Source organism: Aspergillus aculeatus, assembly GCF_001890905.1.
Source record: "Aspergillus aculeatus ATCC 16872 unplaced genomic scaffold ASPACscaffold_5, whole genome shotgun sequence".
In the NCBI taxonomy this organism is placed as follows: domain Eukaryota; kingdom Fungi; phylum Ascomycota; class Eurotiomycetes; order Eurotiales; family Aspergillaceae; genus Aspergillus; species Aspergillus aculeatus.
The window spans coordinates 186,963-212,349 of record NW_017962980.1 but is presented as its reverse complement, the minus strand read 5'-3'; the positions used below and the strand labels follow the sequence as shown (position 1 = coordinate 212,349).

Below are 25,387 nucleotides of genomic sequence, written 5' to 3'. Positions count from 1 at the left end.
GACAATACACCACTGACTCGGGGGGGAGTTCACTGCTGCGTTTCCTCAGGGTCGCTAACCAGGGAAATTTTTGAGAATCGTCTCCCACCCCGAAACTGCCACAGTTCTGCATACCCGACTAAGAACCTTGTGTGGAGTAGAACATGAGTTTGGGTCTAAGGTGGAAACAGTGGCAGGATGTGTCCCCCTCTTTTTGTCCTCCAACTGTACAAGACTCCGTACAACACCCGGAATCCCGGGCGTAACCAGAACCGCGGGCGTACGTCAGTCCGTACCAAGTAAACAATGCATTCTTCATACGTAGTGGTATCATTCAGCCTGACAAATTTCCCCCCTTCACAATTCCAATCATCATCACCAAATGCTTCACTTCACAACTTCGAAGCCCTCCACTGCGGCGCCCGCTTCTCCGCAAACGCCCGCACGCCTTCATGAAAATTCTCCCCGGCCATCAACTTCCCATACCACTCCTCCACCAACCTCTCACTGCCCACCTCCACATGAGCCTCCTCCCACCCCAGATGTAACCCTTCCAGCGTCACCCGAATACTATCGGGACTATTGCTGGCGATAGCGGTCGCGATCTCCACCGCCCGGTCCACCAACCCCTCCGGTGTGTCGACGACCTCATTGACCAACCCCCAGCGTTCCATCTGGGCGGCCGAGAACGGCCGTCCCGTGAGCGCGATCTGGGCGGCGCGCTGGCGGCCGACGACGCGCACCAGCCGCGGCAGCGAGCCTGCGACCGCCGCGATCCCGCGCTGCACCTCGGGCAACCCGAACGTCGCGGTGCTGCTGGCCACCACGATGTCGCAGTTGGTGATCATCTCGAACCCCCCGCCTAGACAGAAGCCGTTGACGGCGGCGATGATGGGTTTCACGCCGCGGCGGCGGGGTAGCCCTGCTAAACCGGGAGCGGTCATTTTGTTTTCGATGCCGCGGGCGTTTAAGTCGTTCCATTCTGTTGGTTGGAAATCGGGGTTGTTAGTAAGAAGTGGTGGTCCTTGATGGGGTAATCGCGATACGGAAGGGGCTGAGTGACTAACCCTTCAGGTCGGCTCCGGCGCAGAACGAACCCCCTGCGCCGGTGATGATGGCCACGCGCAGGGTCGGGTGGGCATCGAACCAGGACCAGAGTTCTTGGATCTCTTTGCTCGTGGCGAGAGTGATGGAGTTGCGCTTTTCGGGGCGGTTGAGCGTCAGGAGGAGGATTTGCGGGGTGGGGAAGCTGATGAGGCAGCCTTGGACTGTCGGGTGGTTTTGGGACATGATTAGTGATGTGATCAGTTGTAGGATGGTTGCATAGATTAAATAGAAGGAATTGGAGGAGGGGGATAGAGGTGAGAGAGGTTGTAGTTGTAGCAATGGGGAGTGGCCTCAGGAGAAAGGGTGGGAGTTGTGAGATGAAATGATGTTATAATATAAGACTGGAGCCGTACGGAAAGAAGTAAGTTCGGTTCGGTGTGTAAGTTATGGAATGGTAAAGATGGGTACTTTTGATACGAGGTTACAGAAGATCCACTCTTGACTTGGCCTTCGTGGACCTCGGGATGATTGATTGATTGATTGATTTGATTGATTAACTTAGGTTGTTATTTGTAGCTCTCCTCCCTGCATCCTCTTTCTTCCTTCTTTCTCTCTCCACTCTTTCCCCCCCCCCCACCCTCTCCCGCTCTCAATCACTTCTTCTCCTCTACACACTCCTCCTCTACTCCCTCAAAACACATCCCATCATGTCCTCCACCAAATCATTACCCTGGGTCAAACTCCCCCATCCTTATCTCACCACCTACAAAATCCACGTTGTCTCCGAATCCACCACCCCGCGCGTCCTGCAACTCCGCCTCCACGACAGCCAAGCCGCCGGGCAACCCCTCCCCGAGCCCTTCCACCACGACTCCCTCCAATACACCGACCTCAGCTACAATGAATCCGCCAAAGAGATCCCGCTGAACAACAACAGCCCGTGGGCGCGCAGCCAACGCAGCCCCGGCACGACCTTCACCTGGACCACCGCCTCGCCGCCGACGCTGGCCCAGATCTGGAACCTCATTCACGCGACCTTCCTCACGCACCCCGAGCAAGAGACGGTGCGCCTGGACCTCGAGGGCTCCGGCCACGAGATCGTGCGCGAGGAGTGCATCCGCACCGGGCTGGCCGTGCCCTTCCCCTCGCCGCGCGAGCCCTTCGGCACCGAAAACCAGCCCTCCAACCTGCCCACCATCGTGCTCCTGCGGTCCGCCTTCTGGCAAGGCGCCGGCTCCCCGCTAGGCCCGCGGCCCATCTGGGCCGTCGACCAGGGCACCCACGGCCAGCTCCGCCGCGCAGGCAGTCAGTACCCGCCGATGGCGCAGAACTACGAGTTCTCGATGAAGTTCCCCGAGGAGCGCGTGTACGCGCGCCACCCGATCCGGCCCGTCAAGCCCACCCCGGGCTCCCTGGTGTACAGCCGATACATCCCGCACCTGGACCAGCACTTCTCGCTGATGGCGGTGGACTGGCAGAACGAGGAGCACCTGCAGCTGTTCCACACGTGGCAAAACGACCCCCGCGTCGCCAAGGGGTGGAACGAGACCGGCTCCGTCGAGCACCACCGCAACTACCTCCGGAAGTTGCACGAGGACAAGCACGTGCTGTGTCTGTTTGGGCGGTTCGACGAGAAGCCGTTTGCCTATTTCGAGGTGTATTGGGCCAAGGTACGCCCCTTCCACTAACCCTTTCCCCGAGTCTTTTCTCGTCAGTGCTAATCTTTTTATTTTTTTCGGCAAAAGGAGGACCACTACGGCGCCCACTACGATGCGGGCGATTACGACCGCGGCCGCCACTCGCTGGTCGGCGACAACAAGATCCGCGGCGCCTTCCGCGTCAACGCCTGGTGGTCCAGCGTCATCCACTACATCTTCCTGGACGAGCCGCGCACCCAGTGCGTCGTCGGCGAGCCCAAGGCCTCCGGCGGCACCGTGCTCTCCTACGAGAACGCCCAGGGCCTGACCGTCCAGAAATACGTCGACCTCGGCCACAAGCGCTCCGTCCACGTCTTCTGCAGCCGCGAGAAGTGGTTCCAGCTGTGTCCACTGTGGTGGGACGGGCGCGAGCGGCCTCTTGAAAGCTCGGATCGCATGGCGTGGGATGCCAAGTTGTAAACCCCTAAGGAATTCTTGGTGGTTGTTGGTGGTTGGGTGTATATAATGTGATGAAATTGTAAAGTTATGATTCAGTTAAATATTTCTCCATGGCTGTGCTGGATCCGGCATCATGCGATGAATTATTCAAATTCTGCGGGATAACTACGGATGCCGGTTCATTTTATCGTACCTTACAGTAAGTAGTGTGGGTCTGGGACGGCGTAGTCCTGTATTGGCTGTATTGTACGGTCTGCCGAGCTGTGCTGTATTACCGACGAGCTTACGATAATACCAGACAGTATCATTCCTGAAGCGGTCCCGTACGATACCCGTGTCTCCGTCTTACTGAAAACCGAAAGCTCGTCCCGTCCTCTACCTGATTCAAGTAGTAGCTCTCCGTACTTGTTCAGCCCGCACTGTTACTGAGATTCTATCGGCTAACGCTTGATCTGGACAATAGTAATCTTGCACATATACAATTCATAGCGACTGTATCAATCTAAAACGCCTCGCTAGCCATATACATCATTATTTAAAAAACATCAATCCTCTAAATAACCCATTCAACGCTGTCCATCTCATCCACTCTCCAACAAATCAAGCAGATACAGCACCCCAACCACCGCCACCGGCCGTCATGATCACAATGCGGTCATGCGTCTTCATAGAGACGGTATTCTTTCCTCCGATGTTGACCTTCCTCTCCACCCCGGTATCCGGGTCCGTGGTCACCCACAGGTTCATTCCAGGCTGAGCATCGTCACCTCCCTCGAGACCATAGGGACGGTAGACCCGTCTCTCCGAGAGGATGGAGACCTCCATCGGGGACAGGAACTCGACCTCTCTGACGACCCCGTCGCCACCGGGGTGCTTGCCCTGGCCGCCGGACCCGTCGCGGAGAGTGAACTGGCGCAGCAGCGTCGGGTAGCGCTTCTCCAGGATCTCGGGGTCCGTGATGCGTGTGTTGGTCATATGCACGTGGATGCCGGACTCGCCGTTCCAGGTCGGCCCCGCGCCGCTGCCGCCGGCGATGGTCTCGTAGTACCCAAAGCCCGGGACGGTCTCGCCCGTGTCCGGGTCCTTCTTGGAGTTGGTGCCAAAGGTCAGGTTGTTGCAGCAGCCCTGGGACGCCGCACACGCCCGGAACGCTTTCAGCACCACGTCGGTGACACGCTGGGAGGTGACCACGTTGCCTCCGACCACGGCTGCCGCTTTCGTGGGCGAGAGGATGCTGGGCGAGGGCACCCGGATGTCGATGGGGGCCAGGCAGCCTTGGTTCAGAGGCATGTCCGCGTTGATCATGCATCGAAGACAGTAGATGATGGCCGAGTGGGTGATGGCAATTGGCGCGTTCCACCCTCCGTAGACTTCCGGACCAGTGCCCTCAAAGTCGAACACCGCAGACCCATCGGTTCCGTTGATAGTGACCTTTAGCTTGATCGGGGTCCCGTCGTCCATGTAGTCGACTGCCTCCAATGGCTGACCACCAAACTTCTTATGGAGGTCCTTCAGCAGATTTCGTACCGCAGTCTCAGCCGTAGCCTGAATGGCATACATGTACTTCTGAACCGTCTCAACTCCATACTCTGCAAAAAGAGCTTGAATCAAGGAGATACCACGGGTATTGGCGGCGATCTGTGCTTTCAGATCTGATAGGTTATCCGAGATGCAACGAGCTCCAGAGCAACCGGGGTATTGCGCGGGTTTGTGAACCAGAAGCTCGATCATCCGCTCCTCATCAAACACACCGTTGCTGACGATCTTGTCACCTTCGATGGCAGCACCTTCCTGCCACAGTTCGGTCGACTTGGGCGGCATGGATCCCGGGAGAATACCACCAATGTCGGCATGATGACCGCGAGAGGCGACATAGAACATGATCTCGCTACCACCGGGTCTGTCAAATACAGGGGTAATTACCTAGGTGAAGGTCAGTCCTGTCCACTAAAAGATGTTGAAAGAATCACGTACAGTAATATCAGGCAGGTGAGTTCCACCGCAGCTAGGGTGGTTGGCAACCAAGACGTCGCCGTCCTGAAGCTTGCCCAGCCACTTCTGGTGTTGGTAGCGTACAGCAAACTGCATGGAGCCAAGGTGAACCGGAACATGGGGCGCGTTGGCTACCAGACCGCCATCGGGAGAGAAGAGGGCACAAGAGAAGTCCAGGCGCTCCTTGATGTTAGTCGACACGGACGTCTTTTGCAAGGTTCGGCCCATCTGCTCGGCGATGGACATGAAGCGATGACCAAAGATAGTGAGGCGGATAGGATCAATACCAGAGGAAGATGTAGCTTCATCTTCACTGCTCTTTGGTAGTTCCTGGAGATCAATCACAATGCAAGTATCCAGAATCTTGGCCTCGGCATTAGGCGCAACCACAACTGTTTGCGTCTCATCAATGATGATTGCTGGACCGTGTACTCGAGTGTTCTTGTCTAGTTTGTTCAGCTGGTACACAGGAGTATCGATCCGCTCGGAGTAGCCATCGAAATAAGCTTTCGAGATAGTGTCTGGGTCACCGCTAACATCCTTGATTGTGGCTTCACGGAGCTGTACCAGAGGGCTTACTTCCTCACGCACTTTGGAGCAAGCAATTGTACGAACGCGGACATCGTCCACCAAGACTGGCCGATCGGAGTTGAAGCCAAACTCTCGGCGATGTCTGGCACTGAACTCCTCCAGGAAGTCGGAGTCGTCTTCAGGCTTCAAGATCATGAGACTTGTGTCTGAGCCTTCATAGCGCAAGTTGAGATAAAGTTCGTGTCGAACTTGATCAGCTGAGAATCCTTGACTCTCCATATCCTTCACGGCCGCTTGGATTAAGTCATCGAAGCGTTTGTCGAGAGTGGAGCGGGAAGTCGAGTATTCGGTGGAGAGGGGCTCTTGCGACTCCTTGACGACCTCGGCCAGTGCCAGACCGTACGCAGATAGGACAGAGGAGAACTTGTGAATAATGATGCGAGAGATTCCCAATGAGGCAGCAACCGTACAGGCATGCTGCCCTCCTGCACCACCGAAGCATGCAAGATGATGGGAAGCAGTCTCAAAGCCACGGGCTTCGGTAAGGTTGCGGATTGGGCGCGCCATTGATTCATCTGCGACCTTCAGGAATCCCAATGCGACCTCTTCTGCAGTGAACTCTGTTTGGCCCTTCTCCTTCCGCTCGGAATTGATCTTCTCTGTGAGTTCTTTGAAAAGCTTCGTGGTGACCTCGAGGTCGAGTGGCTGATCCTCATTTTCTCCAAAGATGTGAGGGAAGTATTCTGGCAACAGCCGACCAAGGAACAGATTTGCGTCGGTGACTGTCAACGGACCTCCTTTGCGATAGCAAGCAGGGCCAGGGTGGGCTGATGCTGACTCAGGTCCAACATAGAAGAGACCATTCCGCCACGAGAGGATGGAACCACCACCAGCGGCCACAGTGTTGATATCCAATTGCGGAGATTGGATAAGAACACCAGCAACCTTGGATCCAAACACATGCTCAAGATGCCCATCGTAGCGGGATACATCTGTCGATGTGCCACCCATGTCAAATCCGATCACCGGGGTCTTCTCCTTGGGATCCCAGCTGGTTGCCGCGAATCCGACCACGCCAGCAGCCGGGCCGGATAGAATCGCTTTCAGACCGCTGAACCTGCGGAAATCTACCAGGCCACCATCTGACTGCATGAATTCGAAGCGACATTCGTGTTGTTTCTCAAGACCGCCCTCAAAGCTGTCCGAGATAGAGTCAATGTAGGTCTTGATCACAGGGGTGAGATAGGCATCCGCCGCGGCAGACATCCCTCGAGGGACAACCTTGATCATTGGCTGTAGTTTCGAAGATAAGGTCACGGAGAAGCCCATGCTCTCAGCCACCTCACCAATCTGGCGCTCATGCTCGGGGTAAGCGAATGAATGGACCAACGCGACCGATAATGACTGGTAACCTTGGTCTTTCAACTCCTGCAGGACCCGCCGCACTTCGTCGATGTCAAGTTCCTGTACCACCCTGAACTGTTCCCCAGTTGTGCCTTCGACGACTCGAGCTTCAGAGAAGCAGTCTTTGTCTGCAAGCGGGTGGCAGGGGACCACCCGCTCGTTGATCTCCACGACTCTCTCCGGCAGGACGCCAGGTCTCGCCATGGACAGATCGAAAATGTTGGGACGGGATTGATCCCCGATCCTGAGCAGGTCACGGAAGCCCTTGGTGGTGAGAAGAACTGACCGAGCGCCCTTGCGCTCAAGTAGTGCATTGGTAGCCACGGTCGTTCCCATGCGAAGACTTTTGATGCGGTCGAGTTTCAGGGGCTTCCCTCGTGGATGTGACTCTCCTGTGACGAGCTCCAAGATCTGGCGAATACCCTCGGTGGGTGCATCTTGGTAGTGGCCGGGGTCGACGGACAGTAGCTTGAGGATAATGTCGGGGCGACCGGGCACGACGGCGTGTACGTCGGTGAAGGTACCGCCACGATCGATGGAAATGGTAATCTTGTCATCAGACCCGGTCATGTTGCCGGATATCACTGCGAGACAAGACAATGGGTTTGGCAAAGAGTAATGAAGAAAAGTGTAGAATGAGTGAGGGGAAGTCAACGAGGGGCAATCGTGGGGTTCAAATAACAATCCCGCTTTGGGGAATTGTTGATAAGCTTCGGATGTCGTCAGTCAGCTGTATCTACTCCACAAAGAGTCTCATTGGCCCATGGTCACGTGTCGGGCCGATGACGGCGGGGCTTGCGGAGAGTCCGGCCCGATAACGCCGTCCTTCATGCCCATGATAGCCATGATAAAGCAGAAGACCAAAGATAATGCACGTAGATAGGAAAGTTAGAGTAAATAGTAACGAGAAACTCAGAATTTAGGGCGGCTGATCGGCTTGACCCATCATCTCTGCCATCCTAGTTGAATCGGACTGCATTGCCGGCCCGGCCGCGATCAGATATATCTGTGCAAAAGCCTCATCTGGTCCTAGATTACTTAAGCTTATTCCCCTTTGTTAACAACATCCTAGAACGTACATCTACCCTGCACAAAGGTCGGAAACTGACAGCACGACTTACTTTGGATGTCGAGACTAGGGGGCTGTGTCAGTTTCAGCCCCAAACATGCCAAATGGGTTAGCGTCTCAGGGTCTGGTGTCTGTCAGCCTTACCAGCATGGCAATTTGAACAGCCACAGTAAAAGGCCCCCACGTGGAAGGCATCATCTTATATCAAACCGCTTCCTCTCCGTTTCTTTCTGAGACCATCTGTTTTACCAAAGGCGAAATTTGGTAGTATTCGTCGAGACACCATGAGCGAATCAAGCAACTCCGTCCTGTCAATTCTCACCGGACAATCCTGGTTCTGGGATCCCATGCAGAGCAATGAGATTAGGCTTCATCCAAACGGAGCTGGCCACGTAAGGCTTTACCCCTTTCCTTCATGTCCGCGAGACCATGAAAGCTAACTCAGGACCAGTTGATCTGTCGTTACGAAACACAGGTGTGGATTATGGCGGAGTTGCATTGGAGATCTCTGCGCCCAGCTTCTCTCGAGCAGGTTGCTGCCACCACCGCCGATGGCCTTCTTAGCGAATTCGAGATTGAGTTTCGACTGTCCAAGCGACAGACTCCAGAGACTTATGTTCCACCTGGCCGCCGCATCAACGAAGCTCTACTCACCGAGAAGGCTTTTGAGCCCAAGCTTTTCACCGTACGATTGGAACGAGGATCATTCCTTACGCAGCATGATAGAACGGGTGGCAGACAAGGTGGAGATGCCTCAAGGTGGGCCATGCGTCTGGTCTTTGACAAGTCTCCTTATCCCAAGCCCGAGGAGTGGAAAGAGATGACCAGCAGTCTTCAGGCGCATAAGATGTGGGAGTGGAGTGAATTTTGCAGCCATCGGCTGCCTGAGAAGGGTCTTCTGGCAGCGACTTGGTCAAAGCTGAGGGAATCATTTGTCTCCTGATGATCTATGAGAGAATAAGTGTAAATTTGTCAGAAAATAATTACAAGAATTCGATTGACAGCGACCAGGCTATACATCGACGGCTCACTTTCCCTAGACCGTTCTGACTCAACGATGACTACTCCTCCATACCCGCACCCCTTCCACAGTCTCGGTCGTCATTTGGCTCTGCTCATCCTTCCTTTTCCTCACCACCCTTCTCTTTCCCTTCCTCCTTGCCCGAGTTTTCGCCGTCGTCGTCATCAGACGAGCTTCGCGACAACCAGAACCGAGAAAGCATACCACCCAGATAGGTCTGATCGATCCACTTGATGACACTGTAGAAGAACCAGCCCCAGCCCCACAGCGAGACACCCATCATGCTAGCCACCAAGAGGACCGGACCGAGGATGAGCAGCGACAGAACACACCAGAGAATAATTGCCACAGCAGCGAACAAAAAGACACCGGCCAGGAAGACGAGCAACGGGACTCCGCAACAAAGCAGCTGGCAGATGAGGAAGGTTGTACTAGCCGGCCGCTTGGATGCGGCGTCGTACAGCCGGGCTTGTCGTGGTCCCGGCAAGAGCCAGGAGAGCCAGCCCATAAGGTATGACTCCATCTTGTCGAACATTCGGGGTACCCAGCGACGATACCAGTCGCGCATAGGAGAGAGAATCGGGCCGTCATTGTTCTGATCGCGCTGAGCGGACTTGACTCCGTCTTCGTCTCCAGGAAATTGGCCGGGCAGCACCGAGTTGGTGGTATTCTGGGCAGTCTTGTTGACCGTCTTCTGGCCCTGTTGAACCGTAGACTTGACGTCCCCGGTCAGCTTGGGGGGTCGGCCCTGTAGGCCGCTGGTCGCCACGCCGGTCGCCATGTTGAGGGACATTTGTTAGGTCGGCACTGGCAGTAGTGCACGAGACTCAAGCGCACAGACCTTGTATGGAGGATGGGTAAAAAATAGGGAGTCTGTAGTAGCAGCACTGTATCTTCTTTTCTTTCGAGAAGGCGAGCAGCAGTAAATAAACAACTTGGTGGATAGAGGGGAAGTATGAAATCATCATCGTTTTAAACCGGGTTGCCGGTAAATGACGTAGTGGGCGCCGTCATTCGTAATATGACAGCTGCTATAGCGGCCCACTCAGAGCAGTTGATTGCACCACCTACCATGGTAAGTTCTGACTGGAGTCCACAATACTAAGGTACAGACGTACTATGTATGAGTAGTGTGGTCTGGCTTCAAGTGGCTGATGAGAGCGTATGGAAGCGGAAATGAAACCGATCGGGAAAGTCTTCCAAGCCACGCAGACCCATAAGGCATACAATCGCGGCCTGAGGCTCAAGGATTGCTTGGTTTGTTTGTTTGTTTGCGATGTTTGTTGTAAGTTATTGTACTCCGTACTAACGACTACCTCCTAAAGTTACTCCGCACTTTATCTCCTATCAATTTTCCTCTACTCGTAGGCTGTAGATAGTCTCACGTCCCCACTCAAATACTACCCTTTCACCTTCTGTTGACTAGTGTCTGGTAGCAGTACCACCGTGCCAGCTACTAGTCTAGCACCGATTCACACCCACATTCACGCCGACCACTCTATCATACTTCGCGCGCAAGTGAATCTAGGCTAAACATGCAGCAGCAAACACCTTGGAATGCTGATCCGCCCCCTCTTCTGCACCCCCTGTCCTGGAGGTGCCTTGGCTATCCATCACCTGGCCTTTTTCTTCTCTGATCTACCTTTCTTTATTTCTTTCTTCTCTTGCTTCCGTGCCACCCTTCAAAATCTCACATCTCGTCTATCTTGAATTGGACATCCGTCTACAATGTTGGGTTGTCGCCTTTGGCCGGTATTTCTAGTACTGGCTACGGCCTCCGCTGTCTCAGTGAACCCCTTGCCTGCCCCGCGTAACATCACTTGGGGATCATCTGGACCCAAGCACTTGGCTGGTTTTGTGACTTTACGCGCACCTAACGACACCGACGACAACATCCTCGCCAATGCCTGGAATCGCGCCTGGAACACCATAGTGGACCTGCAGTGGGTACCTGCCGCCATCGAAGCCCCCATCTCAAGCTTTCAGCCCTTCCCAACTGCGGCTCCCAAGGCCGCTCAGAGAATTAAGCGCGTCTCAGCGCCCTCGGTGCAATATGTCGACGTGGAAGTTCAAGACATCACTGCGGACCTTCAACATGGTGTCGACGAGTCCTACACTCTTGAATTGACTGAGGGGAGCAGCACGATTGATATCAGGGCCGCGACGGTCTGGGGAGCGCTCCATGCGTTCACCACCCTTCAGCAGCTAATAATCTCGGACGGCTCGGGTGGCCTGATCATCGAACAGTGTGTCTCAATCCAAGACGCACCCCTTTATCCGTACCGTGGTATCATGATCGACACGGGACGGAACTTCATCTCCGTCGACAAGATCTACGAGCAGTTGGACGGAATGGCACTTTCGAAGCTGAACGTCCTGCATTGGCACCTCGACGACACCCAGTCATGGCCCGTGCAGATCGACTCCCACCCCGAGATGATCCAGGATGCGTACTCGCCGCGCGAGATCTTCACTCATGCAGATATGCGCAGCGTGGTTGCGTATGCCCGTGCTCGTGCCATCCGGGTGATCCCCGAGGTTGACATGCCCAGCCACTCCTCGTCAGGATGGAAGAACGCGGATCCAGAGATGGTAACCTGTATCAACTCGTGGTGGTCGAACGATGACTGGGCCCTGCACACAGCAGTCGAGCCGAACCCGGGCCAGCTGGACATCATCTACCCCGGCACATACGATGTGGTGCGGGACGTGTACAACGAACTCTCGGATATCTTCCCTGACAACTGGTTCCACGTCGGTGCGGATGAGATCCAAGCCAACTGCTTCAATTTCAGCACGTACGTGACGGAGTGGTTCCAAGAGGACCCCTCGCGGACCTACAACGACCTGGCGCAGCACTGGATCGACAACGCGGTCCCGATCTTCCGCAACTACAGCACCTCGCGCCGACTGGTCATGTGGGAGGACATCGTGCTCTCGACCGAGCACGCGCACGACGTCCCCACCGACATCGTCATGCAGTCGTGGAACAACGGGCTGGACTACATCAGCAAGCTGACAACGCAGGGCTACGATGTCATCGTCTCGTCGTCGGACTTCATGTATCTGGACTGCGGCTTCGGCGGCTTCGTCACCAACGACCCCCGCTACGACGTCATGAGCAACCCGGACCCCAGCACCCCGAACTTCAACTACGGCGGCAACGGCGGCAGCTGGTGCGGGCCCTACAAGACCTGGCAGCGCATTTACGATTACGACTTCACCACAAACCTGACCGACGCCCAAGCCGCGCACATCATCGGCGCGGTTGCGCCGCTGTGGTCCGAGCAGGTCGACGACGTGACCGTCTCCAGCCGCTTCTGGCCCCGCGCCGCGGCCCTGGCCGAGCTCGTCTGGTCCGGCAACCGCGACGAGCAGGGCCAGAAGCGCACCACGCTGATGACCCAGCGCATCCTGAACTTCCGCGAGTACCTCGTCGCCAACGGCGTGCAGGCGAGCCCGCTCGTGCCCAAGTATTGTCTGCAGCATCCCCATGCCTGTGACCTCTATCGTGACCAGAGTGCCGTGCACTAATGAGCATGTACTCACGAAATAAGCCCTGGGTGCACAGATCCTGCGTTTTGGAGCACCCCCTCATTGGTTTGTGGTCAACATTAGATGATCTACGGGCAACTTTATGAATGGCTGCTACAAGCCGAATTATCTTGCATATGTGTATAGGTGCTACTTAATCGAATGGCATAAATCCACGAATATACTTACTAGTCGGACCCTGCATGGAATCGTAGTCTATCGAGCTCCTCAGCGTACTAGACCGAGCTGACATCCTCAGTATGTAAAAGCCAGACAGCGGCGGTCACACCGCCAGGGCACCGAGACTGACCACGTTCAAATCATCCAATTTCCAGATTAGATTAGCGCATTAAGCCCGCCTAAAACCTATAGAAGAAAAGATATATAGACATCCCCGCGAACTCCAGAACCCAAAAGGGATTTTCACCTCCTATCGCGCTTCAACGGCGAAAACGCCGGGACACCGCCGAATCCCCGACCGCGCGCCGTGCCCGCCTTCCGGAAATCAAACTCCATATCATCGTCCTCCTCATCGATGATCAGCTTCTTCTGCTGCCCGCCCAGCTTGCGCTTCCGGACCTGCGGCTTGGCCAGCATCGAGACATTCCCCGCGCCGAAGATGTCATCGTCGTCGTCGTCGTCATCGATCGGATCCAGCCGCCTCGACGCCTGTCTCGGTCTTCGCGAATTGCCAGCTGTCGCTGTAGTTGTGGTAGTTGCAGCGGTGGTCTTTTCCGGCCGTGCCTTGCCCAAGCCCAGGGATAGTTGGCGGGGTCTTTGTGCAGCAGCAGCAGCAGCAGTAGGGGCGGGGACATCCGGTTCACGGATGATACTGTCCTCGAGCGAGGAGGACTCCTGGTCGCTGTCGTTGTTGGCGTTGTCGGCATGATTCTCGTTGGAATCTGCTTCAGCCGACGGAGCACCGGCCGTCCGGTTCAGGAACGGGGTGATTGAGAAGGCGGATTTCTCGCCGGGCAGGGCCGCCACAGCTGCGGCGCGCTTCTCCCTCTCCGCGTTCTTGGCGCGGACCGCGCCGGGCGTCGCGATCGTCAATTCCGGGTTGATCAGCGCGGCAGCTGCATATCGGTCGGTCGAGGGCTGCTCTCTCGACCATTTGACGGGGACGATACTCGTCCCGGCCTGGAGGGGTTGCTGCTGCTGCGTGGCGCTGTTGTTGATCTGGGCCTTGCGGAGCTGATCCTTGGTCGCGAGGAGCTTCTTCGTAAGCGTCTCGATCTTATCTTCCAACGCGGCTTTCTCTGCATTCCACTTTGCAGTGGCTGCTTGTTGTTGTTGCTGCTGTTTTTGTAATTGTTGTTGCAATTGTTGCTGTTGTTGTTGCTGCTGCTGTTGCTGCTGCTGCTCAGACCCACCGCGAGCAGAACGCGTCCGCTCGTGCGCGCGCCTCTCATTCTCAAGCTCCACCTCCAGCGAACTCAACTGCCGTGAGAGCGCCTGCTTCTCCGCCAAGAGAGTCTGCGACGAGATTTCCACTGACTGCAACCGCTGCACCTCGGTCTGCACCCCGGCCAACTCCTTAGCCAGGCGCATCTTCTCCGTCATCAAGGTTTTCACCTCGACGGATGTGTCGGACATAGATTCCAGCTCTCGCTGGTCGGAAATTTAGTACAATGCCTTGACACGAAAAGAAGTCCAACGAAGCACCAAGCAAACACAACGGCAAGAAAAAAAGCCCCTCTCCTCCATCCCCTGCCCAAACCCCCAACTCGTAACAGCAAAGCAGCAAGGATAAGAATAAGAACGTAGAACTTACAGCAAGATTCTCCTTCTCATGCCCCAGCACATACACCGTCTGCTGGATGCGGTCCCGCTCCAGCGCGACCTGATTCAACCTCCCCAGAATCTCCAGCTCGGCGGAGCGCACCCGCCCGATCTCCTGACGCGCCTGATCGAGCTGCTGCTGCAGGTTCTCATTCTCGAACTGCAGCAGCAGCTGGTCCACCCGGTGGACGCGGCGGGCCTCCTGGTCGAGGAGCTGCGCCGCGGTGCTCACGGTCTGGTCATATTCTCTCTCGAGGGAGAGGGTATGTAGACTTAGATCATACTGTTTTTGAGGCGGGGTTAGTGGTTTGTGTTCATGTTGAAAGGGGGGGGAAAGCAAGTCTTCGGTTTGCGTTTCTGGGGCAATTGGGTAGGCTCCGCGCGGAAGGGGGGGGAAGGGAATTGAGACAGGAGCTTACGTCTTCGGCGGTGCTGTCGATGCCCATTCTTTTTTGAGTTGTCGCTCGCGAGGTCATTCGAGGCAGAGATTGTGATATTTGCGATCGTTCACCTGGTTTGAAACAATTAAAGGTATAGGATAGGGATAAAGCGATTGGTGACCACGGCACGTGAAGGATGTAAACAGAAGGCTATCTGCACGTGACTATGATGCAAATGTCCCAAACATGCTGTGAAGCGCCTGATACCCAAGGCATCAATGGTCTTATCGCATTGGGGTACAAACAGACGCTATATCTCCTGGATGACGCTACATCTTTTTTTAAAAAGCTTTTCTGAAATGCGATTAATTCTTAAGTGTTTGAGGCAGAAGTTGAATTCACCAAGCGGGTGAGCCTCGAATATCCACTGGTTGAAGCTAAACATGCAGAGGGCCAAAACATAAACTTTGTATGTACAGTACAGTGCAAACCTGACTTGACGTCATACCATCGTCGCAAAACAAGAGACTGGGGAATCTAAAATATCATACCCAGATGAAACAAAAACAGACGCTGAAAACACCTAATGTCTATCCATGTAACGAGTCCTCGAAAACAGTTTCCAATCTAAGCCTTGGGCCGGTAGAACTTGCTCTCAACCCACGGCATCCCGGTGACCGTGGCCTTTCTGACCTTATTCCGGACCAACACTCCCACCTCGGTTCCCTTCTTGTGCAGGCCATTCTTGATATATCCCATCGCGATGTTCACACCTCCCAGCGACGGACTCGGCAGGCCGGAGGTGATCACTCCGATCTGCGCACGGGACTCGTCGTTGAGATCCACAATGATAGCGCCTTCGCGAGCAGGGGATCCCTTCTCGACGGTGAACCCCACCCGGCGCTGGGAAAGAGTCTTGGCAGGGGAAGCGACCTGAGGAAGGATCGTGCCAGCGCCGTTGAATTTGGCGGTGGCGGGATCGCGACGCTCCTTGCCCACAAGCCAGGTCAGGGATGCAGAGGGAGGCGTCTGAGAAGTAGAAATGTCGCTGCCGTACAGACACATGCCTGCCTCGAGGCGGAGAGAGTCACGAGCGGCGAGACCGGCAAGGCGCACCTGCTCGGGATTCGACAAAAGGAGTTCTGTCACACGGCGGGGAAGGGAAGGATCCTTAGCAGTGGGAATGCTAATCTCAAATCCGTCCTCACCCGTGTAGCCAGTGCGAGAGACCAGAAGGGGCTCCGCGCTCGAACTTCCATCGGGGAATGTCAGAGTGATCGACCGGCAGTTGCCGAAGTAGAGGTTGCTGAGGTCGGAGTCCTTGACCAGAGGCTGAAGGACAGAAGCAGCCAGAGGACCCTGCAGGGCAACGAGAGCGCGGTCATCGAGAATCTCCCAGTTGATGGACTCAGGGCCGTGAGTGGACCGGTAGATGTCAATCTCAGCTTGGAGGAAGGCAAGATCTTCAGCGCGGCGGCCAGCGTTGGTAACAAAGTAGAAGGTATCAGAAGACAACCGGGTGATCACAGTGTCATCAAGAATGCCGCCTGTGCCATCTTCGAGGAGGCAAGAGAGGGTCGATGTGTTGGGCTTGAGCTTGTCGAGTGAGGAGGGTGTGATTTTCATGAGAAGTTCCAGGGCGCCGGGGCCGCTCAAGTGGTGCTGAACCCTGCATGTCTGTGTTAGCAAGACCGAACCAAAGGTAGATGGTCGGGTACTGGAGCTTACATGTGGCTAACGTCAAACAAACTGGCCTTTTCGCGGGTCCAGTGGTGGCTCTCAACATGGCTCAGGTCGGAGTATTGGAGGGGCATGGAGAACCCCGCAAAAGGCACCATCTTTGCGCCGTTTGCAACATGGACATCATACAATTGCGTTTGTTTCAGCGAGCCGGTGGAGCTTGAAGAGGATGCATAGCGCAAGCCTCCGTTAGCGCGCAATGGAGCAATTGCAATACGAGGGCGAGCAGTAGAAGTAGGAGAGACGGCGGCGGAGCGGAGAAGGCGGGGAGAAGCAATGAGAGGTTGTGACAACAGAGTTACGCTGCGAGGGCGCGAATTGGCAGCCAAGAGGCGAAGACCACGACTTGTAGAGCGGATAGAAGACATTGTGAGCTATGATGGTGAAATATGAAAAGATTGAATGGTAAGAAGGAGGAAAGAAGAAGGGAAGGAGAAGAAAGATGTCGGAGTAAATGGCGGATGCGGAGAAGTTTGTCGATAAGCGGGAAAGTCACATGCCGATAGGACAGGCCAATTCCGCGGAAAGCGAATCGGCAATCTGTACAACGGAATCGACCTGCCAGCCATGTCCAGTGGAGTTCTTTACATCCCCCACTACAGAAAGCCTGCTGTCCAGCAGGTTTTTCCGACTGTATAGTTTGCTTTTATAAAATTAAGTATATTTGCTTATATAACTGTATATAGACTATCTATAGCTAATAACATACACTAAATAATATGAATTTCAAGAAAATAAATAATATAAGCATAATATTATAAAAATAGTAATTGTTAACAGTGACGATAACCGCCAATGACGAAGAATTGGTATGATCATCAACGCTTGGTTGATTCTCGCTATCTACACTATGTACGATACATGGAAACCTCGCTGGAGGCGGTAGGCCGCGGCAGCTCACGAAGCGGTCGATGGTGGCAAAATACCCGCTCAGGGTTGCGGCCAACAGTAATATATATACTAATTTTGTCTGCAGTTTAGTATAATATATCGAATACTACAGCAGAAAAAAAAGTTTAAATGATTTATAAATATATTAACTAGATTAAAATAAAAAAGTAAACTATAAGATATCTCATGAGACAAGAATATTTTTAAAATAATTCTAGACTTTTCTAAGGAAAGTAGGTCAGTTAGGTATAGAATAATAGCAGTCTATTGATTTCAAGACTGATCCTTGCTATCCCGAAGGTCTAGCAAGATCCTAGGAATTAAGTACTAAGAAACCAGAAGTCATTGACGTCACGACCTTACACAGAGGATGCGCAGGTAGACCGTTGCTAATCCGCCATATTTCCGCAGGTTATCCATGACAATAGATCTGATCCAGCTTGCTTGCAATTTTCTCCTCAATCTCTGTGCCATATACCAGCGCTACACCGACGGGTATTGGTCAAGATCACCACTCTCCTGTGTAGCGATCTCACATGTCGGTTTATTGATTCATGTCTTGCTGGAGACGTTCAAACAACATACGAGGTGATTACTTCACCGATCCATCAGCAATGGGATGACGGGCAGAAAACATGACGGTTACCCTGAAGGTGATCAATGCCGACTACGCCTCGCAGTGGTCGAACGCCACCAATACCTCCTCCCTCTGTTGACAAACGGACTGCGATTACCATCCAGAAGGTCGTAACCACGGTGAAAGTCGCCTCCAAAATCATCTTCACCGTGAAGGCCGGGCTTGAGATCTGGGAGTACCTGGCGGGAATCATCAAGTCTAAGTCCAACACCAATTCCTGCACCTTGACCTATGGGATAGATGTAGATAGGTAGATAGGTCGAAGGTACTGGGGTATGCGTACAAGGCGACGACTACGGGGTCAAACTGTGATACCACGGCGGAGAAGAAGACTATCTTAGCCGCGGTGGAGAAGTGAGTGACGACACTGCATAACAGTGGGACCACTATCGGATGCTTTGAGTTTAATCATGGAGGTACATGGCACGGCCATCTGCGCTTGAGTGCGGAATCAAGTGTTTATCCTGTGCATTCGGTGGATTGCTAAGTTTGAGCGACTGTGGGTATCAATATCTTACACGGCCCCATAACTTTAATGCGGCCCGCTCAATAAATTAATCGCGCTAGCATCTTGGCAGTGATACTTGGAAATAATAGAAGGTTTTATTTAGTCAACAAACTAGTCGGGGCGGGGAAGGGGCCCCGGGGGCCACCAATCAGGGAACGGATAAATGCAGCGGACGTAGGTTCGTTCAAGCCCTAGGGACTAGATTTCTTTCCTATTGTCCAGCTCGGCTTCAATATGGCGCTGTGCATCTTTCGCCGCCTATGGAGCCCTGCCAGACGAACCAAGGACATCCATCAAGGATTCGACGGATTTCTGATAGATAGCCACTGACTGCTCTTTCAAAGCCGTGAGCTCAAGGCGTCCCGCGTTTTCAGCAACAAACTTGGTGTATTCGTCCCGCGCATTCCGATTGATGTTGATCTTACGAGCGCCGGTGTCGATGGCCTTACGGAAAAGCCAATCCGGCACGGGGTGTGTCCCGTGGATAACTAGCGGGACTGAGGGCCCAATGGCGTCGGCAATTGACTTGAGCCTGGATATGTGTCAGCGAGATACGACTGTTTCTCTTCTTGTATTCAATTCGCAATTTTTCTTTTTTTCATTTTTTTATCCTCTCTTCGATTCTTCCCCCCCTTCATATCCGCCTTCGATCGCCGAGTGTATACGTACCTATCAAGTTGCCAATATCTCTCAGAGCCGCCTTCAGGGTAGGGTCCGTGAATATTGCCAAAGGAGGGCGCCAGAAAATGGACACCAGTTCGCTGTGTGAAATCTGCTGCGTGTTGAGGATCGGTCAAAATCTCTTCTAGGTGACCCGCGTCCGGGATGCCGTCCTCTCCGCCGTTGATACGGCCCATTTCTGCTTCCACGGTGATGCCTTGGGCTTTAGCCAACTCTGTGATCTCCCGACAATAGCGAATGTTGTCTTCTGGCTCTAGTCTTGAAGCATCCACCATAATGGAGTCAATGGGCAAGCTCAAGGCCTGCTTAACATCGGCTGGGTCCATACAATGATCGAGATGAACCCCGATCGGAACCGAGGCTGCGTGAGCCGCTTCCACGATGTATTTGACAAAGTGGGGGCCTTGAAAATGCATCGTCCACGGAAAGATTTCAATAAGGGCAGGAGATCGTTTGGCTTCAGCCGCTCGGATGACCGCCATGACACCATCGTTGTTATAGCTGTTGTGATTGTCCAACGATTAGTCAATTGCTGTGAATCAATACATCCTGTATCACGGACCGAATGACATCCATGATATGATTCTTTGTAGTATCACAAATGAGGAGCTCCATACCAGTTGAAAGCACCAACAGCGTAACCCCCCTCGGCGGCATCGTGCAAGATTCTCCACGTAAGATTGTTGGCTGGAAAACTAGCCAGATCTTTTTCACCGGAAAACATTCTGATCGTCTAGCGAGTCTTGTGCCTGGGCCAAATCGAAATAAGATTGCTTTAATGCGTCTCTTCAGGTCATTCCAATAAACCGGGGAAAGATGGGCCAGATAAATATCCATAAGCTTGTAATAGGTCCTTTGCGGGGCACCGAAAGTGGATTAGCGTAGACGGAACATTCCGTGCTCGGGACAATCCGTTTCCCCCCTAGTAAAGACCTCTTGGCGTAACAAGGTTGCGAACCTTGCAGGGTCTTCGGCTGTCCCCCGCCCACCCTCACCCCACCAACTTCTATTCATACCTATCTGGCGTTTCTTTATGCTGCACGAATACAAAGAAAATGCGAGTATGAATCAGACAGGTACCAACAACAGTCCGACCGGCGCTCGCCCTGTCCAAGGTTCGGTCGGCGTGTGTCCGTTGTCGAAATTGTCGTATCAAGGTGCGTTACAGTTCGATTCCCATATTCATCAGGCATCAACCTGAACGATCAACAGTGTGACGGAGAGGTACCGGCATGCAGGAACTGCCTCAAAGCCAACGCCACTTGTGTAGATGCAGATGGGAGGCTTGGCGATGTGCTACTACCACGTAGGTAAGGATGCCTGGGCGAGACTGGCATTTTCCACTTGTTGATATCCATCACAGCTTTTCTGCAGATTGTATTCGACGAATCCAGTGGCTAGAGCAGATCATACAGACACATTTACCGCATGTGGACCTTTCCGCCGGCCCAAAACTCGATGGCTCAAGTCAGGCGGTGCTGGATTCCGCCGATGCGAAATTAGTTTCCACACAGTCGACGATGGTCTCGAAAGAGACCCTCGAGGCACGTTCGTCTCTCGCAATCGCTCCCGAAGCCACCAGTTCATCGCAGTCCCTTGATGGCGCAACGAGTGAGCCTCAGCCCGATTGCTGGGAATCACCCCCTGGTGACTCAAATATTGCCAACGAGGTTCGTGCAGTTGCGCAAAGCTTAGGACAAGTGTCGCTGCACGAGGATTCCCGACAAACATATTATATGGGCACATCCACTGGCATTCTTTTCGCGCATCTTGTTGGTGTTGCCGGTGCAAGCACTTTCAGTATTCAATCCTCGCCTGATTCAACGCCGAGGCAGGCGTCAATAGCCATGCATCACACTACTTTGGAGCAGTTGAGAGCTACGCTTCGTCAAGTAAGTAAAATACACACACATCTGGGGTTGTATTGACAGTCGACTCAGGAATTGCCTCATCGTGCTCGATGTCAGTATTTGCTGGATGAATACTTCCGTACTGTACATCCTGACTTTCCTGTACTCGATCCGGAGTCTTTGTGTCGAATCTGCGAAGCGGTCTATAATTTCTCTTCAAGACAACTCTCTCCAACGCTAGGGAGAAAAGGCTGGCCCGAGGATGATCCGGCATTTGCATATAATGGCGAAATGGAAATAAGAGATGGTCGATACGAAACATCAATATCAATATACACCGCGGCATTTCATGTGCTTATGGCTTTGAGTCTAGCGTCTATCTTCAAGGTCCGTCAGAAGCATTCAGAAGAGTCCCCTCAGCGACTCTACAAAGCAGCTGTGTCTATAGCTGATTATTGTCTGGCTGTTCCATCTCTTACGACTATACAATCTCTGGTGCTTCTAGTAGCACACAGTTTGATGACACCATCGAATATAAATATCTGGACGATGGTGCATCTCTGTATGGCGAGTTGCGTTGACATTGGGCTACATCGTGAAATGGCTGCAAGTCCTCACAATCGTCTTCCTATTCATATTCGACGGATGGTTTTTTGGACTGTCTATTCACTGGACAGGTCAGCACTCTAACTTCTAAAAATTTTGATTCCATTTTCTAAATAATCACAGGTCAATCTCAACGATACAAGGGAGACCCCTCGGGATTAGAGACGAGACGTTCGACGTTCAGAGGCCCGATCCCGCACTCGACTTCAAGGGCGACAGCATCGATAAGTGGAGCTCATTAGCTCCAAGCTTTGACCCAAGCGGTGTCTGGCCGTATACAGTACACCGTTTTGCTCTGGATCGTTGGTTTCAGCCATCAAATTACTGTTGTACCGCTGCCCATCGTCATGTGAGCAGAACCTGTTCATTTGGCCTTCAGATCTCGAAAATCAGCAAAATATTCTCAAGAGCAAACTTGAGATGTGGCGGCATGATATTCCAGGCGTCATGGACCGACTAACAGTTCCTGATGAATTACTACGTAAAAGACTTCGCCTGAAATTAGAAGCTCAATATCACTCGGCAGTCATACTTCTCTTCCAGCCATCACAGGCCCTTCGGAAGCCCAGCCTTGAAGCATGCCGTCTTTGCTATGACTCAGCTGTAGCGCGTCTCTCCATATACTCGCAGCTATACGAGCTTGAACAATTATTTTGCAGTTGGAGGAGCATGCAGGACATCTTCCACGCCGGTGTGATACTAATTTATCTGGTATGCGGCTTACCTTCGGTGCAGCAATCAGTATCTCTACCAAGTGTTTCGAAAAACATGCGTCTCTGCTCTAATCTGTTAAGTACCGGGGGCGAATGGTGGCCGTCTGTGAGGAAGGCCAAGCGAAGGCTGGAAAGAGCGGCAGACCTTCTGATAGAGCGGCTTAACGCACTCAACACTTCAGCTTTACAATCGCAGTATTCACAAGATGTCACGATCCTTGACAGGGGTGGAGTTCCCGAGAGGGACTTGGCGCCGCTTCCATCTAGATTCGCGTCATCTCTGACCTGCTTTTCAGGGTGGAATTTTCCCCTTTCTACTTAGACGGCTATTTACCAAATTCAAATCGGCCCACTTCTCGCCCATTAACGTTCCCAGTTGTCTCTCCTGTCGGGTTTGACGCCAAGGATGGACCTGCTAGCAGTACAGGCCAAGCTGATGCGCCACCAGAACAAGAACATGTTGACTCACTAGATTCGTGCTTTCCAATTTTAAGCGGGGAAGAATCAATTGATGATACTTTCTGGCAGTTTGTACAATTAAGTTGATCCTCGTTACTTCTACTCTATGAATTTATAATAGCCTTTTCCGGTTTCCGTTTCGTGCACAGGTTTTAAATGTCATTGAAATCACCTGGTATGTAAAAAAGTTACTTGTACTGATGGACCATGGGAAGCCCATTCTATAATGTCAAAGGGCGATAGTGTCATCCCTAATCGTGAAAAGAATGACGTAGCTGGCCATGAAATAAGTCTCATTGCGACAAATCTAAAGCTTCAAGGCCTGCGAAGATGGAATAACGTAGTCGGCAACAGCACCGCTTACTGATCATCCATTGGGACTCCCCACCGACCCCGAGTGAACAATCTGTGGAGGTGAAGGGGTAGAGCCCCGTCTTCGAATAGACGCATATTTCGCTCTATTGACGACATGGTCACTAGTCCGGGTTGCTCCGAGAGCTACGTAGAAAGCTCAATTGGGCTGCTAGTGAAAAGAGGCTCTTTGTCGAAATTATAAGTACCATGGAGGAAATTCAGAAGCCTCCGTGCTCCTTTCACGATCCGCTTTCGTCACCCCACTATTGCGGGCATTCCCAGACCAAGTTCTCGGATTGATACTTCAAGTCGATCGCCCAAAAGTGGGACGAGCTAACGTTATCTGTCTTTGTCCTCACGTCGTCCGCCATCTAATATTTCTTCTCATCTATTTAAAGTGAACGACCTCAGTGGCCCCTTTGTGACCAGAAACGATTTGAACTTGCATCCCACGCGCTCCAACTTATCGCAATGACTCTATCGCTCTTCCCCCAGGGAGGATGGGATGTACATCATCACATTTTTGAACGTACGATGCAACCCCATGAATCCTTAGGATTGTACCACGACTTACAAACTGATTATTGACAGCGGAAAGATTCCCCTACGCACCGGATCGTCATTTGACCCCGCCTCCGGCTACTGTTGAGAGATACAACGAATTTAAGAAAAGCCTTGGTCTTTCCAACTCCGTCTTGACCCATGGGCTGTCTTACGGCGCTGATTGTACAAGTCTCACGAAGTTCATCGCCGAGTTGGGGGAAAAGAATACCCGTGGCATAGGAGTCATTGATCCCGAGACCGTCACTACTGACCAGCTCCAAAAGATGTATGATGATGGTATACACGGTATCAGGGTCAATCTTTATCGCTACAACGCAATGCATGACGTGGAACTGCAAAAGAAGGCCCTCATCGAACATGCGCACGCGCTTAAGGGTCGATTCCCCGCCTGGAGTATGGCTTTTACCCAACTGCACCCTGAATTCTGGGTGAAGCTCAAGCCTGTTATCACCCAACAAATAGCTCCCTTGGGCGGTCGCCTCGTAACCGATCATTTTGCACTCTTCAAGGGGGCAAGCCTTTTGCCTCCTGAGTTGCACGGCGACGTCTTTCGGCAAGAGGGCTTCCAAGAGCTGATCGATTTGGTTCGAGATGGAATTTTGTATATCAAGATCAGTGCCCCCTATCGTGTCAGCAAGGAAGCTCCAGATTATGATAATCTCAAGCCGCTTGTTCGCGCATTCATGGATGCCAATCCAAGACAAGTCGTGTGGGGTAGTGACTGGTACGTGATTTTCTTGTCCCTCTTCGAAATATTTGGTATTAATGGTAATAGGCCCCATACACCTCTGATGAAGGTCAGAGCGCGTGAAGAAGCGCTTACGGAGACTCCATATTTAGAAGTGGACGATATGAAGTGGCTCCAGAGCCTGCGGAAATGGCTCTCCGATGATGAATGGCATCATGTGATGATCCTGAACCCGCGACGTCTTTATGGATTATAGTCGGCATCCCTTGGCCAAAAGCAAGTTCTTCCATCGAATGCTTGGTTTCAATGCTTTCTTGTATATCTACTTCACTTGTTCTAAGCACAAATAGCCTTTATTCTTGCGATGCTGGATTGGATGTTTTCTTTTTATCTTACAATCATGCAAGATTCGCAGAAGGCGATCTGGCTCGTGACAGTCGTACTCTCGAGCCCATCATTTGAGTGACGTGACCGTTTACGTCTATATCATCTAGGTGGAATCGATAAAAGATTTGAACTTGCAATGGACTCTGAAGAGAGAAAGAAGGCAGAATTATAATTACAAATCTTACTGACCTGGAACATGGAAGTCCCGCCTCGAATATGAGGAATCAGAAAGTGGCTAAGATGGCAGATGGCCACATATCACTCAAATTAGGATACACAGCAATAAGAGAATACGATAACGAGCCCATCATTGCTGACACATGATATTGTATTTTAAAGCTTTATGTACGCGAAAAGCGCCGTGCAGCTCGTTGACGGATGCGTTGACCGGCAGACCTTTATAAACCAGAAAAGAAAAAGTGTTACCCAGTATCTAGCAATCTACCTCAGAAAGCGTGATCTTTTCATCCTAGT

General features: G+C 52.7%; 10 protein-coding genes across 10 annotated transcripts; 4 read left to right on the top strand and 6 right to left on the bottom strand.

Moving 5' to 3' along the window:
* Window positions 1-306: 306 nt before the first annotated feature.
* sidH (enoyl-CoA hydratase/isomerase family protein) lies at window positions 307-1,269 on the bottom strand (the record flags this gene model as incomplete). The annotated part of the gene is made up of 2 exons (XM_020197877.1): window positions 307-961; window positions 1,047-1,269. The coding sequence occupies 2 exons, from the start codon at window positions 1,267-1,269 to the stop codon at window positions 372-374; spliced, it is 813 nt and encodes a 270-aa protein (XP_020057549.1). The 3' UTR covers window positions 307-371.
* A 391-nt stretch (window positions 1,270-1,660) lies between these two features.
* Window positions 1,661-3,282, top strand: ASPACDRAFT_1898017 (GNAT family N-acetyltransferase). The gene is made up of 2 exons (XM_020198731.1): window positions 1,661-2,696; window positions 2,772-3,282. The coding sequence occupies exons 1-2, from the start codon at window positions 1,734-1,736 to the stop codon at window positions 3,141-3,143; spliced, it is 1,335 nt and encodes a 444-aa protein (XP_020057548.1). The 5' UTR covers window positions 1,661-1,733; the 3' UTR covers window positions 3,144-3,282.
* A 432-nt stretch (window positions 3,283-3,714) lies between these two features.
* Window positions 3,715-7,759, bottom strand: ASPACDRAFT_115799 (5-oxoprolinase). The gene is made up of 2 exons (XM_020195928.1): window positions 5,097-7,759; window positions 3,715-5,045 (listed from the first exon to the last, which is right to left on the bottom strand). Exons 1-2 carry the CDS (start codon window positions 7,617-7,619, stop codon window positions 3,723-3,725), a joined length of 3,846 nt encoding a protein of 1,281 aa, XP_020057547.1. The 5' UTR covers window positions 7,620-7,759; the 3' UTR covers window positions 3,715-3,722.
* Window positions 7,760-8,065: 306 nt separating this feature from the next.
* ASPACDRAFT_115798 (uncharacterized protein) lies at window positions 8,066-9,273 on the top strand. Its single transcript, XM_020195927.1, has 2 exons — window positions 8,066-8,510; window positions 8,570-9,273. Exons 1-2 carry the CDS (start codon window positions 8,403-8,405, stop codon window positions 9,059-9,061), a joined length of 600 nt encoding a protein of 199 aa, XP_020057546.1. The 5' UTR covers window positions 8,066-8,402; the 3' UTR covers window positions 9,062-9,273.
* On the bottom strand, window positions 9,074-9,997 carry ASPACDRAFT_77036 (seipin co-factor family protein). Its single transcript, XM_020204855.1, has one exon. It carries the CDS (start codon window positions 9,918-9,920, stop codon window positions 9,234-9,236), a length of 687 nt encoding a protein of 228 aa, XP_020057545.1. The 5' UTR covers window positions 9,921-9,997; the 3' UTR covers window positions 9,074-9,233.
* A 513-nt stretch (window positions 9,998-10,510) lies between these two features.
* On the top strand, window positions 10,511-12,872 carry ASPACDRAFT_115795 (beta-N-acetylhexosaminidase). The gene has a single exon (XM_020195926.1). It carries the CDS (start codon window positions 10,868-10,870, stop codon window positions 12,671-12,673), a length of 1,806 nt encoding a protein of 601 aa, XP_020057544.1. The 5' UTR covers window positions 10,511-10,867; the 3' UTR covers window positions 12,674-12,872.
* Window positions 12,873-13,096: 224 nt separating this feature from the next.
* Window positions 13,097-14,901, bottom strand: ASPACDRAFT_41468 (uncharacterized protein; the record flags this gene model as incomplete). The annotated part of the gene is made up of 3 exons (XM_020200943.1): window positions 13,097-14,284; window positions 14,448-14,738; window positions 14,875-14,901. The coding sequence occupies 3 exons, from the start codon at window positions 14,899-14,901 to the stop codon at window positions 13,097-13,099; spliced, it is 1,506 nt and encodes a 501-aa protein (XP_020057543.1).
* Window positions 14,902-15,195: 294 nt separating this feature from the next.
* ASPACDRAFT_1854598 (glycine decarboxylase subunit T) lies at window positions 15,196-16,996 on the bottom strand. The gene is made up of 2 exons (XM_020197396.1): window positions 16,564-16,996; window positions 15,196-16,504 (listed from the first exon to the last, which is right to left on the bottom strand). Exons 1-2 carry the CDS (start codon window positions 16,941-16,943, stop codon window positions 15,463-15,465), a joined length of 1,422 nt encoding a protein of 473 aa, XP_020057542.1. The 5' UTR covers window positions 16,944-16,996; the 3' UTR covers window positions 15,196-15,462.
* A 1,873-nt stretch (window positions 16,997-18,869) lies between these two features.
* On the bottom strand, window positions 18,870-19,795 carry ASPACDRAFT_1866518 (class II fructose-bisphosphate aldolase; the record flags this gene model as incomplete). The annotated part of the gene is made up of 2 exons (XM_020197876.1): window positions 19,281-19,795; window positions 18,870-19,143 (listed from the first exon to the last, which is right to left on the bottom strand). The coding sequence occupies exons 1-2, from the start codon at window positions 19,772-19,774 to the stop codon at window positions 18,870-18,872; spliced, it is 768 nt and encodes a 255-aa protein (XP_020057541.1). The 5' UTR covers window positions 19,775-19,795.
* Window positions 19,796-23,745: 3,950 nt separating this feature from the next.
* On the top strand, window positions 23,746-24,782 carry ASPACDRAFT_58931 (uncharacterized protein; the record flags this gene model as incomplete). The annotated part of the gene is made up of 3 exons (XM_020203400.1): window positions 23,746-23,803; window positions 23,866-24,562; window positions 24,614-24,782. The coding sequence occupies 3 exons, from the start codon at window positions 23,746-23,748 to the stop codon at window positions 24,780-24,782; spliced, it is 924 nt and encodes a 307-aa protein (XP_020057540.1).
* Between the last annotated feature and the right edge of the window lie 605 nt (window positions 24,783-25,387).

Coding starts and splice junctions, on each gene's coding strand:
- ASPACDRAFT_1898017 (XM_020198731.1), top strand. CDS start 1,734: ATGTCCTCCACCAAATCATTACCCTGGGTCAAACTCCCCCATCCTTAT. Junction 2,697..2,771: donor TCGAGGTGTATTGGGCCAAG/GTACGCCCCTTC, acceptor TTTCGGCAAAAG/GAGGACCACTACGGCGCCCA.
- ASPACDRAFT_115799 (XM_020195928.1), bottom strand. CDS start 7,619: ATGACCGGGTCTGATGACAAGATTACCATTTCCATCGATCGTGGCGGT. Junction 5,046..5,096: donor CTCACCTGCCTGATATTACT/GTACGTGATTCT, acceptor ACCTTCACCTAG/GTAATTACCCCTGTATTTGA.
- ASPACDRAFT_115798 (XM_020195927.1), top strand. CDS start 8,403: ATGAGCGAATCAAGCAACTCCGTCCTGTCAATTCTCACCGGACAATCC. Junction 8,511..8,569: donor ATCCAAACGGAGCTGGCCAC/GTAAGGCTTTAC, acceptor ACTCAGGACCAG/TTGATCTGTCGTTACGAAAC.
- ASPACDRAFT_77036 (XM_020204855.1), bottom strand. CDS start 9,920: ATGGCGACCGGCGTGGCGACCAGCGGCCTACAGGGCCGACCCCCCAAG.
- ASPACDRAFT_115795 (XM_020195926.1), top strand. CDS start 10,868: ATGTTGGGTTGTCGCCTTTGGCCGGTATTTCTAGTACTGGCTACGGCC.
- ASPACDRAFT_1854598 (XM_020197396.1), bottom strand. CDS start 16,943: ATGTCTTCTATCCGCTCTACAAGTCGTGGTCTTCGCCTCTTGGCTGCC. Junction 16,505..16,563: donor TTGTTTGACGTTAGCCACAT/GTAAGCTCCAGT, acceptor ACAGACATGCAG/GGTTCAGCACCACTTGAGCG.